The 19,695-nt window shown below is 34.4% G+C and overlaps 1 protein-coding gene across 1 annotated transcript in view; it reads right to left on the reverse strand.

Annotated features, from left to right (window-relative positions):
• The window catches only part of LRP1B (LDL receptor related protein 1B), a 1,778,947-nt gene that overhangs the window by 547,426 nt on the left and 1,211,826 nt on the right, over positions 1-19,695 (reverse strand). Inside the window, exons 29-31 of the mRNA XM_057745031.1 lie at positions 15,561-15,788; positions 3,820-3,994; positions 2,920-3,014 (exon numbers count right to left, since the gene is read on the reverse strand). Of these exons, the coding sequence (XP_057601014.1) occupies positions 2,920-3,014; positions 3,820-3,994; positions 15,561-15,788 (498 nt within the window). The remainder of the gene's footprint in view (positions 1-2,919; positions 3,015-3,819; positions 3,995-15,560; positions 15,789-19,695) is intronic.

Raw genomic sequence — 19,695 nt, forward strand, 5'->3', positions numbered from 1 at the left:
ACAGCATTTGCCTGCTGTGTGTCTCTGTGCCACAGTCTGGTAATTCTCACAATATTTCATAATTTTTCATTATCATATTTATTATGGTGATATGCAATCAGTGGTCTTTGCAATTACCACAATGACTCACTGAAGGCTCAGATGATGGTTAGCATTTTTTAGCAATAAAGTATTTTTTGATTAAGGTATGGACTTTTTTTTAAGACATAATGTTATCACACACTTAAAAGTTATGGTGTAAACATAACGTTTATATGCACTGGGAAACCAAAAATTTTGTGTGACTTGCTTTATTGTGATACTTGCTTCATTTTGGTGGTTTGGAACTGAAGCTGTAATATCTCTGAGATATGCCTGCATTAGACCAACCAAAAGAACCTAGAAAGACAAAGGTAAAATTTTTCCTCTCCTGTAGAACCAAGTGGCCACAGGGTTAGACAGGGAAGGGAGGAGAAACAGCAAAGGAACACATTTACACGTGGACAAAGTCTATCATTCAGCATTGCAGAGACCATTGGTCTTAGCAATGGTTAACATGATTAGTAACCTGAAGTTGAAAGTTACTGGAAGGAACTTGTAAGCAGTATTTATTTGTAAACCACACTGAGATCTACTAGAGCAAGATGAGGGCCCAGTTGTCTATTGGCCCTAAGGGGCTATGCTGGGAAGATGTGAGAGTAGAACCAGTACTTCAAACGTGTTTACCTCTTAGCATCAGCATCAAGATAATATAGCTAAACTCTCACAAGTGCATAAAATTTTGCACATCTCAGAGGCCCACTTGGTTGCATATATTCCTCTGCTACGTTTCTATGGATTCTGTTCTATGTTTTTTCTTCACTGAATTCATTTACACATATTCAATAGTGCAGACAATCAAATCATTCAAATTCCAGTCTATTGGACCCAATATACCTTCTACTACTACTCCTGATAGGTTCTATTATTAAAGGCCAGATGTTCTTTTCATAAGTTTTCCTCATTTAATCCTCATGAGAACTTTATAAAATAGGCATTTTGCCTTGATTTACAGATGAGGCAAGCAAGTACCACTGAGCTAACAGTAATTTGCTCAAGGTCACTGAGATAAACTCACTTAATGGAATCTAAAATGATTTAGGTTCCTGTGCCCCTAAAGGAAAAGGACAATGTCAAATTTTTATCAACAGGCTGAATACAAAATCTGATACTCAATGAAAATCTCTTTATTGAATAAATGAACGTCTGACACAAGCCATACTCATTAATGCTGACTTAACTTATGGTTTGTAATAAGGTTATGGGTTATTTCTGGGAAAATAGTCTATCTTGCACAAATTAAAATTTAACAGTATCATTTTTAATTTATTCTAAAGTAATTTTCAAATATAACAATAACTAACATGAAGTAGGCATTGAATATTCGTTATTGAATATTGAATCACTGTCCATACACAGTTAAAAATATAATTCAGGGTACAATACCTGAAGAGCCAACCAGCAAGTGTAAATAGTAACACTCTTTCTTACAAACTTTCTTTATGTAAGCCTTATATATAGCTGTTCTTTAATTTATTTTGAGTAGGAAAATGGAAATTTAGTATTAAAGAAGATAAGGTTTTCCCCATTATAAAAACAAGCATATAAATTAACATTTTGGTATAACCTATGGTTACCATATTACAATGTAAGGACTTTATTTGCTCATACAATTTCAATCATACTCACTTTTCCATATTAAATATTCTGAACAACTCCAGATAAGCACCAACTGAATTGCTTTAGTCCAAATTAAGTCCTTTGTATGGGTCCTAATCTTGTAGAGTCCCTTGTTTCTTTTGTTCTATCATCTTCTACACAGAAGTATTAGCATTTCAATTTGCCTTTAATTTCTAACACTACCTTGAATTTCAATTGTGTGTCAAATCTTAGAACACAGTCCAAAGAAAAGAGTTGTTAATAGTATCATTTTACATCACAGGGTTTATTCTATGAACCACATAAAAAGAATTATTTATTGCAAATCTTGTTGCTATTATCCCTTTATTGAATCACTATTAAAAATGAGATACTTCAACTAAGTACACTTCCACATTTCTAAAACTAAGAAAAAAGTGCTAAAAAGCTTCATGGTGTAATGATTTTACCCCAAGATTTAAGAAATATATGGTATTCAAAGCAAAATTATGATTGTCTTTTGTATATGCACATTTAATATAATATCAAAATCCAGGCGCATTATTGGATTTTTTAAAAGACGTACATTATGGTGACCAATTAAGGCAATATGATAATTCTTGCCTCTCAAAGAAGTACAAGAGACTATGAGTATAATGTACAGATATCTATGTGTAAATATGTAACATATCTTCTAAAAGAATCTTTGTACTTTGATTTTCAAAATCATTTATAGGAATGAGTCAAAGCTCTCTTTCAGCACCATGAAATTTTACCTGACGGTTTACAGTGGTTAACAAAGGTAGACAAACTAAACACTCTGCAGAGTAAAAGAAAACTGCTAAAAACTAAATATTAAATACTTAAATCATTGTAACTATTAATAATGCCACAATCAAGATGATGAGAGGAGGCCTCAGTATATCATATTGCCATTATAGCAACTGGTGTATTAAATATTCACCAGTGAGAATAAGATATTTATTAATTACATTAATTACATTTTTAAGCAACTTCTGTACTTAAGATACCATAAAAATTCTCTTATCAAAAACAACTTAACTTCTTTTCCAGAAAAAGAATATTCCCTCCCTACACTACAGGGACCAAATGGATTCAATAAGATTGATAAATTTCTGATTTAATTTACATTACTAATCTATAATATTTTCTTTTAGGCTTTAGATCAAAGATCCATTGTACAAGCACAGATTTGTTATATTAAAAACTGTGGTGATTAACAATTAAAAAAACAAAACTTACCAACTGGTTCTTTTTGATTCTGAAAGAGAATCTTGCTATTACTGCCATCCATATTTGCCATGTTAATTGTGTTTCCATCAGTCCAGTAGAGTTTCCTTAATTCAAAAGAGATATGGTTTAAAAATATTAGCTATAGATCTGCTTGTTGACTAGAAGCATACAGTGAAGAGCAAAGTTAATACTAAAGTAAATTCTTGGCTCAGGATAATTTTTTTTGCAGAAAGGCCCCCAAATTGTTGAGCCACTTGCCTGAGAAGAAAGTACCACTCTTGCTTTCTCCTGTCATTGAAGGACAATTATCTCACTTCTTTTCCCCCACCTATGTGCACTACTGAATATTTAACTATGACTACAGTAAATTATTTCCATTTAAAGTCATTCATCAAGATTGAATCCTCTTTCCTTCAAGAAATCAGGCGCCATAGAAGGGAACAGTCATTTCAATGATTCCTGTTGAAAGAACTCAGGAGAAAGAATTTCTTTTACCCCTACACAAGTTCTCTACATGGGTACATGATGACCAGAAGATGGGAGAATCTGGTCTACTTAGCAGTGACCATGATATGAACACACAGTAAATCTGTTACTAACAATTAGTATCTGAAATGAAACTAACAACTTTTCCTGGCATCTCTTTTTTATTTGGAACTGTCACCTTTAGAAACATAAATTGATAAAATCTTATAATAATATATAAAAATCCGATGTCATACAGAAAACAGAAATCTCTAACCAGGGATCTCCTACAATTTCCATATTCACATTTGCTTTTTTGATTGTATAGCTTATATGTATATATGTATGTGCATGTGTCTTCTGAATTCAACAAAGTTTTTACGTAAAATCAGAGCAAAAGTGTGTAAAATTTTTGAAAAACTTAAAAAAATAATCATACTTTACCCCCTGACTGGGTGAGCTGCTAGACACTGTGGCTTATCAATCCCGTGGATAATTGAGGTTTTCAAGGAGCCATCTAGTCTTGCCACGTTAATTTGTGTTTCATCAAATTCTGAGCTAATCCAGTATAAATTCCGTGAGACCCAGTCCACGGCTAACCCTCTGATACTCTGAATATCTGTATAACAGGAAAGAGAAAATTGAAAGTGAACAAAGTTTCTCATTCTTTTGGCTTTCCAAGTCAGTTTTTTTCTGTCTCAGGGAAAATTTAATTTACACTTTAATTTGTTAGCTAAAACTGTACAAGATTGTAATCTCATTCCCTTACCAGCTCTTCTTAAGGCATGAATAATCATTAATGTCTTACTGCTGAGCCATTTGAAAACCTGAAGTAACAATTAGCATTGAGATTACACCACCAGTCAATGATTCACTAGTAAACACTTAGGAACAGGCACAGGCAGCAGGCCTATGAGCCAAGGTGACCAAAATTCAAATTAGAGTAATAGCTTCTCTAGTTGGTAGCACATCTTTCTAGTTAGGAGAAAGTACTTGTGGGCCATCAACAAATGGGCCATTTTATGTTTTAAGTGCCAATTTGTTACTGAAATGAAATAAAACAATTCAACTTTCTGAAAAGAATTACCAGAGTTGAACATCTTTAAAACGGATAATGAAGAGAAATTGACTGAGATATGAGCAAAGAACTAAAACCCTTTTAACATTCCTCCAACGTGGGTTCTACAGAAATTACTGAAATCTAATTATGTTTCCATTCATCACAGCCAATATGAATATGTGGGTTGCAATTACTTGATTATTCAATTAGGCATCTTTTTAAAAAATGATGGGATTTAGGCTTAAATATAACTGTACATTTTAATTAAAGAAACAAAGTAAAATGAAAGTGTTAAAAACAATGGATACTAGGAAATCTTTATAACATTTTAACAGGTAAAGCAGGCCAGTTTAGTTCCCAATCTGTGGCATTTGACTACTTTAACTTGGTTTCACCTTTATTTTATAAAGTTTTAATATTTTCTAGCATGCTGTACCTGTTAGGGTTCCCCAGACCCCCATTACTCAAATTTACAAGACACCTAGAGACTGTGAGAAGGAAGATTCTGATTCAATAGGTCTGGGGAGGGCCCTAGGATGCTGCAAGTTAAAACTAGCTCCCAGGTGCTGCACCCAATGCTCCAGAGCAGCAGTTCCAATCCAAATGCTGCCAGAAACCTTAGAAGCAGCTGCTATAAGACAGCTCATCCAATCGCTACATCTTCCCTTTCTATCATTTTCAAAAGATGCCACCAAGCTAGGTTCTCAGAAAGTGAAAACCCCGGATGTGTAAAGTGTGCCAACTTGTTCAAAATTTAAAAGAGCAAAATAAGGGAGGCCTGGCAGTTTGGGGTCAGCTGTGAAGGGCATTGCTGGCGTGGTAGGCTCTACCCCAAGTTTACATCTTCGCGTCTTGACAGAGCCTACTTTCTTGCTCAATATTCCTTTTATTATTTCTAAAAAACTTAATCACAGTGCCCTTAAAATGTATTATTCCCCATGTTTCAGTTTATTCTCTAAGCAACAACTTCTAACTCTGCAAGTTACCTTTCATCCTTAATTTCTGGTAAGCTGGCAAATTTTGAATGTGAACTTCATTTCTCAACCCAACACTTGAAATTTATTTTTATTTTTAGTTATTCTCATCCAGTTCCCTCTTTTCTTGAGGAAAAAAAAAAGTAACACAACACCTCTATAAAGCCAAACCTGCCAAGTCAGATATTTATTTGCCTCACCCAGAACATTTATTCTTTGTCCTCCACCCTGTGGACTTAACTGGTTGCTAAGAAACAGTGATGAGAAAATCTGGCTTCCTGTTCTAGGTTGGGTGCCTATTTTCTGTCTTTAATCAAGTCACTTAAATTCTGGCCTCTTTCCTTATCGGCAAAATGAGGCTAATTATAGATAATTCATAGGATTGTTGTGAATATTAGGGAATGTTTGTTTAGGCAGCTTAATTCAGGGTTGAGTGATACTTTGCCAATCCAAGGAGTTAATACTTTCTGCATTTTTACCCTGAATGGCTTGGTACTGGCAAAAATAAGTTTTTATTTCCTCTAAAATACACATTATCCAGAGTTTGTTTGTTTTTTTCTCACTGTCTCTACAAAATCCTTTTACTTATTTCTGATTGACTCCTAATCATACAGCCTAGAGAAGGCATTGCCCTTTTAAATTGGAAAGCATAGCCAAATATAAGCTATTAATACCTATTTAGTCCTTGTGAATTCTATGGTTCATGCTCTCTCCAATCTATTTCTATCTTTAATATTGCATAGCATACAGTCTTTTTCTTCTTTCAAGCAGTTGATTTAGTAGCTGCCAGGTTATTTTTCTGACTAGAGAGCTCTGGATCACAACCTTTGATTGCCCCAAGGTATTCAATTGCTTCCAACCACTCAGAAAGTGATGTCTAAATTCCTTAGCCGGGCTTTCTGTATAATCTGAATACAATTGCCCTTCCAACCTTATTTCTCATTATTTTTAGCCAATTATCTTAAACTTCAATCATCCTGACGTGTTTTCAGATTACCAGCCTTGTCCTAAACTTTCCAATCTATATAGAATTACCTGGACCTCATACCCTATCACATCTTCACTTCTCTAAATTTCATGCAAAATAGGCCAACTGATAGGCAACATCACCCTTTAACCACAAAAACCTAATCAGTTCTCATATATATTGCAGCCAAAAAGCTTTTCTTCATCTATTTAACTCAACAGAACTATATCTGGTCCATCCCTTTCTACCTAATGTGATAATTGTTTGCTAGCATACTACTACTTTCACATATACTTCTTGAAGGTGGGCTCCTTGATAATTTATCTTTAGAGCTTCCCTCCCCCGACATATACAACATTGCCTTCAAAATAAATATTTTTAATGAATTGATGAATGAACTCATGATATGCACAATCTATAATTTTAGGGATATGTGAGCTGAGCTAAAAATATCAGATGTAAGATCCTCAAGAGTGTTTCCAGCAGTACATATTTAAACATATACTCAGGCAATCTCAATTCTCATTTTCTGTTCTTACCCTATTTTTGTCCATTACTTTGGAGTTTCTAATTATCAGCTTTATGTCTAAGACAAAATTTATGTCTTTTTTGACCACCACTGATGGCCAAGTCTTGTTGTTTTAGAGTGTCCTGAAACATTCACCGTAAGGGGTGGAAGGGAGAATAAAAATTATGATATGTTTAATGATATTTTTCTTCTTTTCTTTTTTTTTGATAAAAATCCTGAAATAATGAATTGACTAAACTCTTGTTTTCAAGTAAGTCAGGCCAAGAGTTCTGAACAAGTTTCTCAGAAAGTTCAATTTACTATTTCCAGGGACTCTCATTTCTTGAAATAAGGCAGATTAGATATTCCTGAAAGCCCTCCATTGCCACAAAATTCCCTTATATGTGATAAATTATAACTTTTTAATGCATTGTTGAGACCATCAGACAGACAGGATAATCCCTAAGTGCTAACACACACACTTGTATGTTAGCTAAAATCATAAAAGAAGGCAAATGGGAATACAGAGGTTGGTGTTGCCACTGGGACAAAAATTTGTAATGAGAATCTAGAGATTCCTGGGTTATCAGTTGCTCAGTGCAAGAGGATTCAATCCCTAAACTCACAAAAAGTAGTAGAGATAACAAGAGCAGTCCCAAATCAGAAGGATCTACATCCTCGGGTGAGTGGGAAAGAAAAAATCTGCCTACATAAAAAGGAGAATAATTTGTAAAATAAATACAAAACATTTTTTTCTGTCTCTTTTCTGGTTATGAAAAAAAAATTCTAATCATAGGTCTATGCTTGGATAAGAGATTAATAGTTTATAAACAAGGTTTTCATTGGTTGGATAGAGGAGAAGTCAAAGTGATTCTTGGCTTATGACTCCTTTTCCCTCCAAAAGAAGCAAATTCAAATCCTCTATGGAAGAAAAAATTTCTCAACCCAGGCCCTCACAATTTCCATAGACTGAGGTCATTCTCATAATAAACCAGAACAAAAAATTAAAACACACACAAAAAAATGAGACATAAGAGCAAGAATAAAGAGAAAAACAAATAACAACAAAAAATGGGCAAAGGACTCAATAGCCATGTCTCCAAAGCAGATATAGCAATGGCCAACAAAAACAGGATATTCAACATCACTAATTATTAGGAAATGCACATCATGACCACAAGTATATACCACCTCACACCCATTAGAATGGCTACTATAGAAAATGAACAAAAAAAAAAAAGAGAAACAGAAACAAAATAAAAATATCGGCAAGAATATGGAGAAATTGGAACCACTGTGAGCTGTTGGTGGGAATGTAAAATAGTGCAGCCTTTGCGGAAAACAGTATGGCAGTTCCCCCCAAAATTAAAAATAGAATTACCATATGATCCAGCCATTCCACCTCTGGGTATATAACCAAAAGGATTTAAAGGTCTCAAAGAGATACGTGTACACCTATGTTCACAGCAGTATTATTCATAACAGCCAAAAGTAAAACAACCCAAATGTCCATTGAATGATGAATGTATAAACAAATTGTGATACATACATACAATGGAATGTTATTCAGCCTTAAAAAGAAAGGAAACTCTGACATGCTACAATATGGATGAACCCTGAAGACATCATGCTACGTGAAATTAGCCATTCACAAAAACACAAATACTATATGATACCTTTTATATGAGGTACCTAGAGTAGTTAAATTCATAGACACAGAAACAGAATGGTGGTTTCCAGAAGATGAGGGAAGGGGGTGGGGAGTTGTTGCTTACTGGGTATAGTTTCATTTTGGAAGATGGAAAGAGTTCTGGAGACTGGTCACGCACTGTGTATGTTCTTAACATTCCTGAACTGTACAGTTAAGGAGGGTCAAGGGACTTCCCTAGCAATCCAGTGGTTGAAATTCTGCACTTTCAGTGCAGGGGGTACAGGTTCAATCCCTGGTTGGGGAACTAAGATCCCACATGCTGTACAGTGCAGCCAAAAAATAAAATAAAAAAAAAAAAGGGTCAAGATGATAAACTTTATGCTATGTGTATTTTGCTACAATTTTTAAAAGAATTACCTTTAAAAAAAGAAGACTAAATAAATATACTTTCAGATATTATATCAGATTATCACTAATAGATTCTTACTAAACTAAAGGAACATTAAAGGATATAATTCAGAGAGAAGAAAAATGATTACAGAAAGAAGGTCTTAAATGAAAGAGGGATGGAGGTAAGCATACAAATTAGTTTAAATGTAAAGAAATATAAATGAAAAAGGATTGGCTGTCAATTCTCTGCAGTGAGACTCATCCTTTTTTTTTTTTTTTTTTTTTTTCCCATATGAAGTGAACCTACTGACCCCAGCTTCTTGGGGGGGAACACAAAGGCTTGTGCTTCAAGCCTTCAAAGGAGGAGGGGATCCCAACTCTTACAACTTTCTGAGGGCAGTTATGGTTTCATCCAATCAAAACTCATTTGCAGTGGGTTTCTGGGCAATTGTTTCTCTATTCTTAGAAGCGAAGTTTCAAAAAGCAAATTGGTAATGCTTGTGAAAAGCTTTCTCAAGGGAACTTTGTAAAAATTAATATTCTATTTGTTGTATTAATGAAAAACTGATCAAATATATATATGTATGTGTGTACATACATATATGTTACTATATATAACACATGGTACACAAATTAACAAAACATCCATAAATCCATGATCCAGCTTATGAACATCACAAATACTCTAGGAGCCTTCTATGCTCACCCTTACTACTTTTATGCCTCTCCAACTCTGAACAATTGAGTTTTTACCATGACCTTGGTTTTGTCACTTTTAACACGTCTGCATTCCAAATCTATTTTTTTTAGAGAACACAGGGGCAGAATTATGACTTTTTTATTAATCTTTATATTGTTAATGTCCTAAACCTATAATTATTCCCATTTTAGAGAAACAACTCACTGCTGATTTGGGAAAAAATTCTGAAGCAAGCCTCCTTCTTTTATTTTTATCTCATCAATGTGTCCAATACCTTTCCAGTTATTTGGTCAACTTCACCTCTCTTTCATTCATCAGGTTCAATCACTTCTACATCTATCCTTGGTGTTTGTCACTTGCTTATATTTAAATTTTGTTTCAGATTTGGAACATCTCTATAACCTTCTAATCGTATCCTTGTCTATAATTTCTCACTTTTCCAATCTAACTATCAGGTTGATAACCTGATTTATCTTCAAAAGAGTTTGAATGACATACACCCATCTGTAAAAGTCTTCAGCAGCATTCCATTGCCTTGAAGGAAAAAACAAAAACAAAAACAGTTCCTCTGGTATAAGACCCTCTGTGATCTGCCTTCATATTAACCTTCTAGTTTCTTCTTTTACAAGATCTATCTACCCCTCACTACTTGCTCCTCTTTATGTATGTATGTCCAGATCTTTGTGCCTACTGATATCTCAACCCAGATTAATTTCGCTACAATTTCCTCCAGAAGCCTCATTTGACTACCCCCTCCTAAGTGAGAACTTTAGTAACCCCATGTAAGAACTCAGTACTCCTTGTGCTAATTTTGTGAGAAGTGCCTTATACCTTATTAAACTCCTTATTTCATTGAACCTTATACTTTAGTTAGTTGTTTACATTTCACTGTCACCAGATATAAAGCTCTGTGAAGTTATAGACTGTCTTAGTCACATAATTGCTATCTCCTCACCTATTTAATATCCCAGATATAAAATCCAGAATATGGTGTAAGGAGGAAAAAAAAAAGCCCATGAAATAAGCTAAAATAGCATTTCTATCTTTCTAACTTAAAGATAAAGAATATCCTTAGGAAGTGTTGCTCGTTTAGCACCAACTGCTATACATGCACAGTTCTCAATGGAGTGGCATTTATAGGTATCGTTTTTGCCTTTCTTTTTTCTTTTCTTTTCTTTTCTTTTCTTTACTGTTCTCTTTTTTTAAACCACAGATGTTGACATTCTTCTACCAAAAGGCTTACTGGGTGAAAATAAAAACTGAACTCTGTTCAGTAATACGCAAAACAACAGATGTTCCTTATCTAAATTTCTACTTTAATTCAAGGCCTGTTTCCAAAATCTAGATCTCTCTGTTGTTACTGACCTATTTTCATTTCTTTCATTCTCTCTGGACCAATCTGCACAACAGTTTTTATTTTCTAAGCATTTTTCTTACTGGGTACCAATTAAATATGGTTCTTATAAAACAGAGGAAATGAATGAATCTTTAGTATTCACTGAAAAAATAACTGTCAGCAGAAGTGGAAAACAATTTTAAATAATAATGGAAATTTACTTTGAATTAGGTCCAATTAGATTCAAAGTATCGTTGAGAATTAAAATTTACATAGTAGCAATATGATCAAAAGGTGTGCATTTAAAATGGTTTTTATTTTTTCATTAAAAAAAGCATATCACCAGAAAAAAAGCATATCATCATATGATAATTTCCTACCACATTAGAAAGTGTTCTTTATAGAAATAAACAGATAAACTTCTAGTTTATAGTCATCTTTCTTATATGCATTTTAGCTTCTGCTTAACTCAACCTAACAGTTCCAGTTCATTTAGATAGTAGATGACTTTAGTAGTAAAACAATTACTTTCCTAAGCAATTATACTTGCCCAAAGTTGAATCTTTAATTTTCCAAAGATGAACAATTTATACTTTGTCCTAGAGCTATCAGATACAACAGGGTCTTTTCCAATAAAAAGTGGGATTCTATTGATGATGGCCTGGAATTTCATAAAGTTGTCAACATGTCTCTAAAAGCTTTTCCTTATATTTCAGAATAATCAATAAAATCACTGGTGAGGGGGTGAAGTAACCCATATTCTTCACCCAAGTACTGCTAGACAAACTGTAGAGTATGCTGAATGTATATTTAGTGACTGCTGGAAAGGAATGTTTTGCACGAATCATGTGGTTGTAGTAAAACTTTTGCTCTCCACCTTATTGAGGTTCCTTATTTGTTTAAACAAACAAACAAACAAACAAACAAACAAAAAACCACATAGGGAAAAACAGCGTAGCTTTGGAGTCAAAAGGCTTAAATCCAAACTTAGATGTAACAAAGCTCTGCTATTTCCTAGCACAGTAAACCTGAACAAAATGCTTCCTCATATTTAAAAGTAGAAAGTGATACTTATCTCCAAGCACTGTATGAGGAATAAATGATAGATAAAATAAAATAAGGAGAGATACAAGTGTGAAAACTCAACTCTGCTACTCCTGGCTTATATTAGGAACTTTAAGGTATATTAATTTCTTTTTTTTCCCCTCCCTCTCTTACTTTGTTAATCATAAGCTATACTTCAGGGTTTTGGGGGGCAGTCTTTTATCCAACAAAGAATAATTCTGGGCCGTATATGAGTACTCAGGATGGGCAACTGAGCTTGTGGAACTATCTTAAAAGGCCAACACCCAGCCTTTTGGGATGAAGTCCCAAGTTCTCTTATTGGAGGGCAATAAGCATGACAGGAGCTCTAAACATACAGTCTTCAGTGTGAACCTATCTCTATCATTTCCTCACTTTGGTTTCGAGGCACAATTTTAGCTTCTGTGAACATCAGTTTTCTTGCCTGCAGAATAGAAATAATTCTTAATAATAGGTTTACAAAGATTAAGTGAGACAATGGTATTTGTCACATAAATGACACCTACTATTATATAACATGACAGAAAAATAAACCTGAGTGCATGAATAACTGAAAACTATTTGGGCTAAGCAATGACTCAAGTATGAGAGTTAATCAACACCAGAGAGTAGGGCTGCAGGTAACTAACAAGAACATTTGCTATGACTTGTTACAGTTGTTTAGTTTTTCTGTAGAATAAAATTACCCTTTGGTTATTGTGAAAGATATATATATACACACACATTAATTTATATTATAAATTATTAATGAACACAATGAATGTGCCTATAGTCATATGTTAGTATTTATCCTTTAATGAAATATACCTGCTACAACTCACAGGTACAAATAGCTCATGTGGATAATACATGAATTAAGAACAGCGTAGTGTTTCAGGATGTGGAGAATGACAAGGCAGGCAAAAATTTTCTAATCCCTTTCATGAAAGCTTGGCCCAAAGAGTCTCAGAATTTTCCTCAGAAAATGGTCTAACAGGGAAGAAGACAACGGGGACTGCTTGGGGTAAGGGATAAATATGGGGCCTGATTTTCGAAGGTGGTTTCACATTAGACTTGGGCTAAGGAAGATAAAAAAAGAAAGAGCGTCTCAAGAAAAAGTCCAGTAGATGGAGGACAAAGAAGTGAGAAAATACAGAGGTCAATAGTGTAAGAAGTAAGAGAAAGGCCAAAGAGTCATTTACAAGGAATCTAAATGATGAAAGGATAAAATAAAGTAAAATTATTGGCAGGATTTGAGATTCTTTGATGAGTTCAGAAGCTGAACTTCTAAAGTTCATCTCAGGTTCCTCTTTTAATGGAAGGATATATCAGTCCCTAACAAGGTTTCACTCTGGAAGAAAGGGAAGAGCAATGTCATTCAACTTGACGGATAGACAAACTAAGGAGTTCCTTGACAATGCCTATTCCTCGACTTCCATATTCAATTATTTCATATATTTACACTTTGACACCTCAACAATCTTTCCATATTGCACTATCTCTATTGTTTCCACTCTCATCCAGGCTTCCATTACCTTTTACTAAAACCATTATAGCAGCCTTGTTTCCCAGAGTCTATTATTCATCTACCCCGCAACTCAGACCTTTTCAGTTCTCTACTAAACATAAAATCTAGAGTGATCTTTTCCTAAGCAAAGCTAATCATGTAGTTGTACTCGCCTTAAAACATTTCCTCAGTTCCCATTATTTTTAGTATTAACATAAAAATCAATAACTTATAAATAACCTATAAAATCAATAACCTATAAAAGCTGGTATGATTGGGTTTCTATTTTTATTTAGCTCCATCAGCTTGTATAGCACCCTCTTGCTCTGTACTTTATATCATTCAGTCTATAGTGGCCCTCCTTCAATTTCTTATCATATAGAACATATTCCAATAGTTATCAAAATGACTGAATTAATAATTATTGATCCGAGTAGTACATCTATTTTCAGTGAGAAAATATTATTGCTCAATTTTTGGTTAATAATTGTAAATAGAGTGTGCTAAGTGGAGAGACGTCTGTGATTTTCTCAAAGATGAACTCACCAAATTACTACTAGTTATCAATTTATAATTAGGACAGAAAATTATCCCCCGATTTTTTTTTTGAGGTAGAATATCTTTTACTTTATGCAATTCACAGAACCTTCAGAAAATATTTCACATTCATGATAAAGTATGTGAACAATTTTCTATTAGATTTTGAGGAATTTTTTGTGAGAAGACCACCAAACTGACTGTCGGTCTTGGGAGCACCTTATGTGCTTTAACTGTTCTCTCAAGGTTTTTCATGATCATTAACTAGGTATTCTTTTAAAATCTAGTCTAACAATAATTATTTTTTTCCCTTGCTCCTATAAAAAATCCTGCAAAAAAAGGAATCTTTGCATTAGCTTCTTTAGAAAGACTCTTTTCTTAGGTAAAGATTGAAATAAATATTTGAACAAGCTTATAACCAATTCATTCAAGTTGCATTAGCAGTACTAACCTGAGATGGGTAAAGAGCTAGCATAAATACAAGAGTACTTGAGTGCTCAAATACTCTCAGATCTACTAATGGTACTCAGGCCAGTCTTCTAGTAGTATGTGTGGAAACTCTTGAAAAACACTGTAAATTTAAAACCTGCACTTCTTATTTCTTTCATTAAGAAGTCGATCATTACTAACATAAGGTCTGACTTTAAATTTTTGCTATGTTTCAAGGCAGAGGAGTTTGCTATATCTGTGTGGATCACTGATCATGCCTTCCTCCAACCTCCTTCAAATCACTGTCATGCTTAGGAGGCATGAAACTGAAGAAAAACTGTGTCATCTTTGATTTTGCAGTCATGGCAAACAGCAGGTGCTCAATTAAGATTCACTCACTAAAACAATAACCCAGAAATTACATTACACCAAAATTTAAGCAAAAATGAGGATAATTCAAAGCTAAATATTTAGAGTTCAACCACTGCATCTATATGTACGTCTCACTTCAGCTATATTTTCTACTTTGGGAAAAGTTACTCTTTTTTAATGATTAATCCAACAACATTACTGAAAGCCTATGATTCAACCTGTTAGGTCAGGAGGTGCATAGGAATGGGTTTCCTCTCTTATTTGTTTAGTCTAGTTCTGTAAAAAAAAAAATATATATATATATATGTAAAAGAAAATTGATAATAAGCTTGAATCAGAGGGGGAAAACAGTCTTTACCAATATCCTATATTTTCTCTATGCCAATACAACTATTCTCCCATCAGCGAAAAGGAGTCTTCAAATCTGTTTATTTAGAAATCTGTAGACTATCTATTCTGAAAGTTTTCCTTCTTGTGAAACTAAATTTCTAGTTATTAGACTACTATGTACAACATAATTACAGCATTCTACAACTCTTAGGATATAGCATATTATTAAATCTCTGAATAATCAATTCTAACTTTCAATTAACAACACAGAATTGGATAATAGAAAAAGCATACAAAAGGGATGCAATTATTATAAATGAATAACAAACATTTTTTTAAGTTGTAAAGTGGAAATCTTTTACCTCTTGAAATAACAGTTTCTAACCCAGTTCCATTAATAAAAGCCCGTTTAATGGTTTGTGTCTTGATGTCTGTCCAGTATAAACGTTCTTCAGATGCATCAAAGTCTATCACAGTAACATCATCAATATCAGGAACTGTAAACGCCGTGATAAAATTAAAATACGGATTATCAATATCCACTCCTCTGATTTCAGAACGTCTTGCGTAAAGAAGAAACTTTTTCATTTCTAGAAAATAGAAGTGTTTTTCTTTATAAGCTTGGCAAGTTTGAATCCATCTAGAAATTCTAAAATATTATTTGTTGATGATTTAATAGATTTTTAGCACCAGAAAATCATGACCAAGATTTGATGGAACCATGAATGCATAAATGATTTATCTATTTTTAAATGAAAGTACTTAATAATAACAAATGTAAAACAAGTTAGAATCCTTAAGTCAGTTTTCTTTAGTTAGAAATGCCAAGAAATTATCAGTAATTGATATGATCTTAGAATTTCAAAAAAACTTGCTAAAGGACATGAACTCTACAAATGTCAACAGCCATATTTGTTTTTTGTTTATAATTATAACAAGATTGCAACGCATTAAATGCTTTTTGAAGGAATCTAAGAACATTTTTTTCTATACTATCACTGAATAAAATGAAATTACACATTGCTTTTAAAAATCATGTTCACACTTTCCCTAGCAAAATTCGGGTTCAAATAATGTTAAAACATGCTGTACTGTAAATTTTTGTGAATCTGTAGTAACTAACATTGTGAGACATTCTCTCCTTTCTGCTTGACAGGTACCTTTCTTGCACTGAGTCTGTGAAGTATTAGTAGACAATAGAAATAGGAGTCATAGATATTCTATTCTTTTGTTTTTCTCTTTGGGGTTATTGTTAGTATTTGAAATATGTTATTATTGTATAAAATTAATTAAAGGAGGGGAGAAGGGGAGGAGCAGGAGCCCTGGGAACATAGCAGGGCTCACAGGGAAACACTGGGAAGGGAAGGTACCAAGTAACGAAGGCAGAGAGGAGCTGGGGAAAGATGGCAGCGAAGTAGAAGGATGTGGAATGCATCCCTCTCCACAGATGCATCAGGAATACACCAAAAGACACAATAACTCCCAAAGAGAACCAGCTGAACACCAGCAAATGACCTTGGATACCAGAAAGGACTGCAAAGATCCCAGCATAACTGGGACAAGCAACGTTCGAAGTCTGTACTACTCCATCAAATTCAAGCAGGAGGCTCTGGGGAGGGAGAACTGAATCCAGGATGCTAGACTACTAGGGAGTACTCAGACACAAGGACGATTAACTGCAGAGAACGCTCACAGAGCCCTGTATCAGAGTCTAACTTGGCTTGGTCTGACTGTCTGCAACTGCCAGCGTTGGACACCTCACACCAAACTGCAAACAAGACAGGAAAACAAACCCACCCATCAACACACAGACTACTTAAAGCCACATTAACCTCACAGATACCCTAAAACACACCACCTGACATGGTCCTGCTCATCAGAGAGAAAAGACACAGAGCCACACACTGGAAAGCAGACACCAGATTCCCCCACCAGAAAGCCTACTCAAGACACTGGACAAACCCCACCACAGGGGGCAGAGAGCAGAAACAAGAAGAATTACTACTAGGCAGCATAGGGAAAGTAGACAGCAAATCCTACAAATTAGACAAAATGAGAAAACAAAGAAACACCATGCAGGCAAAGGAGCAGGCAAAACCCACAAGACCAAATAAATGAAGAGGAAATAGGAAAATTGCCTGAAAAAAATTCAGAGCAATGATAATAAAGATGATCCAAAATCTCGACAACAAAAGAGAGAAAATACAAGAAACAGTTAATAAGGACTCAGAAGAAGTAAAGAGCAAACAAACAGTAACAGACAACAAAATAACTGAAATTAAAAATACTCTAGATGGTACAAACAACAGAATAACTGAGGCAGAAGAACAAATAAGTGAGTTGGAAGACACAATGGGAGAAATAACTGCCACAGAGCAGGAAAGAGAAAAAAGAATAAAAAGAATGGAAGACAGTCTCAGAGACCTTGGTGACAACATTAAGCACACTAACATTCGAATCATAGGCATCCCAGAAGAAGAAGAAAAAAACAAAGGGTCTGAGAAAATATTGGAAGAGGTTATAGTGGAAAACTTCCCCAACATGGGAAAGGAAATAATTAATCAAGTCCAAGAACTGCAGAGAGTCCCATACAGAATAAACCCAAGGAGAAATACACAGAGGCACATATTAATCAAACTAACGACACTTAAACACAAAGAAAAAATATTAAAAGCGGCAAGAGAAAAGCAACAAATAACATATAAGGGAAAACCCATAAAGATAACAGCTGACCTTTCTGCAGAAACTCTGCAGGCCAGAAGGGAATGGCAGGATATACTGAAAGTCCTGAAAGAGAAAAACCTACAGCCAAGTATACTCTACCCAGAAAGAATCTCATTCAGATTCGATGGAGAAATCAAAAGATTTACAGACAAGCAAAAGTTAAGAGAATTCAGCACCACCAAACCAGCCCTACAACAAGTGCTAAAGGAACTTTTCTAAGTAGGAAACACAAGAAAAGGAAAACACCTACAAAAACAAGTCCAAAACAATTAAGAAAATGATAATAGGAACACACATGTCAATAATCACTTTAAATGTAAATGGATTAAATGCTCCAGCCAAAAGGCTGATTGGATACAAAAACAAGACCCTTCTATATGCTGCCTACAAGAAACCCGCTTCAGACCAAGGGACACATATAGACTGAAAGTAAAGGGATGGAAAAAGATATTCCATGCAAATGGAAGTCAAAAGAAAGCTGAAGTAGCAATACTCATATCAGACAAATTAGACTTTAAAGTAAGGACTATTACAAGAGACAAGGAAGGACACTACCTAATGATCAAGGGATCCATCCAAGAAGAACATATAGCATTTGTAAATATGTATGCACCCAACATAGGAGCACCTCAATACATAAGGCAAATGCTAACAGCCACAAAAGGGGAAATTGACAGTAACACGATAAGAGTAGGAGACTTTAACACCCCACTTACATCAATGGACAGATCATCCAAACAGAAAATAAATAAGGGCACACAAGCTTTAAATGACACATTAGACCACCTCGACTTAATTGATATTTATAGGACATTCCAACCAAAAACGACAGAATACACTTTCTTCTCAAGTGCACATGGAACATTTTCCAGGATAGATCACATCTTGGGTCACAGATCAAGCAATGGTAAATTGAATAAAACTGAAATCATATCAAGCATCTTCTCAGACCACAACGTCATGAGACTAGATATCAACTCCAGGAAAAAAAACCATAAAAAATAGAACCACATGGAGGCTAAACAATATGCTATTAAACAACCAAGAAATCACTAAAGAAATCAAAGAGGAAATCAAAAAATATCTAGAAACAAATGATAATGAAAACACAACAACCCAAAACCTATGAGACACAGCAAAAGCAGTTCTAAGAGGGAAGTTTATAGCAATACACTCCTACCTCAAAAATCAAGAAAAATTTTGAATAAACAACCTAACCTTACACCTGAAAGAATTAGAGAAAGGAGGACAAAGAAACCCCAAAGTGAGCAGAAGGAAAGAAATCATAAAGATCAGAGCAGAAATAAATGAAAAAGAAATGAAGGAAACAACAGCAAAGATCAATGAAGCTAAAAGCTGGTTCTTTGAGAAGATAAACAAAATTGATAAACCATTAGCCAGACTCAGCAGGAAAAAAAGAGAGATGACACAAATCAACAGAATTAGAAATGAAAAAGGAGAAGTAACTACTGACACCACAGAAATACAAAAGATCATGAGAGACTACTACAAGCAACTATATGCCAATAAATTGGATAACCTAGAAGAAATGGATACATTCACAGAAAAATACAATCTTCCAAGACTGAACAAGGAAGAAATAGAAACTATGAACAGACAATCACAAGTACGGAAATTAAGACTGTGATTAAAAATCTCCCAACAAACAAAAGCCCAGGGCCAGATGACTTCATGGGCGATTTCTATCAAACATTTAGAGAAGAGCTAATACCTATCCTTCTCAAACTCTTCCAAAATATAACAGAAGGAGGA

The sequence above is a fragment of the Hippopotamus amphibius genome, chromosome 8 (assembly GCF_030028045.1).
Source record: "Hippopotamus amphibius kiboko isolate mHipAmp2 chromosome 8, mHipAmp2.hap2, whole genome shotgun sequence".
Lineage (NCBI taxonomy): Eukaryota > Metazoa > Chordata > Mammalia > Artiodactyla > Hippopotamidae > Hippopotamus > Hippopotamus amphibius.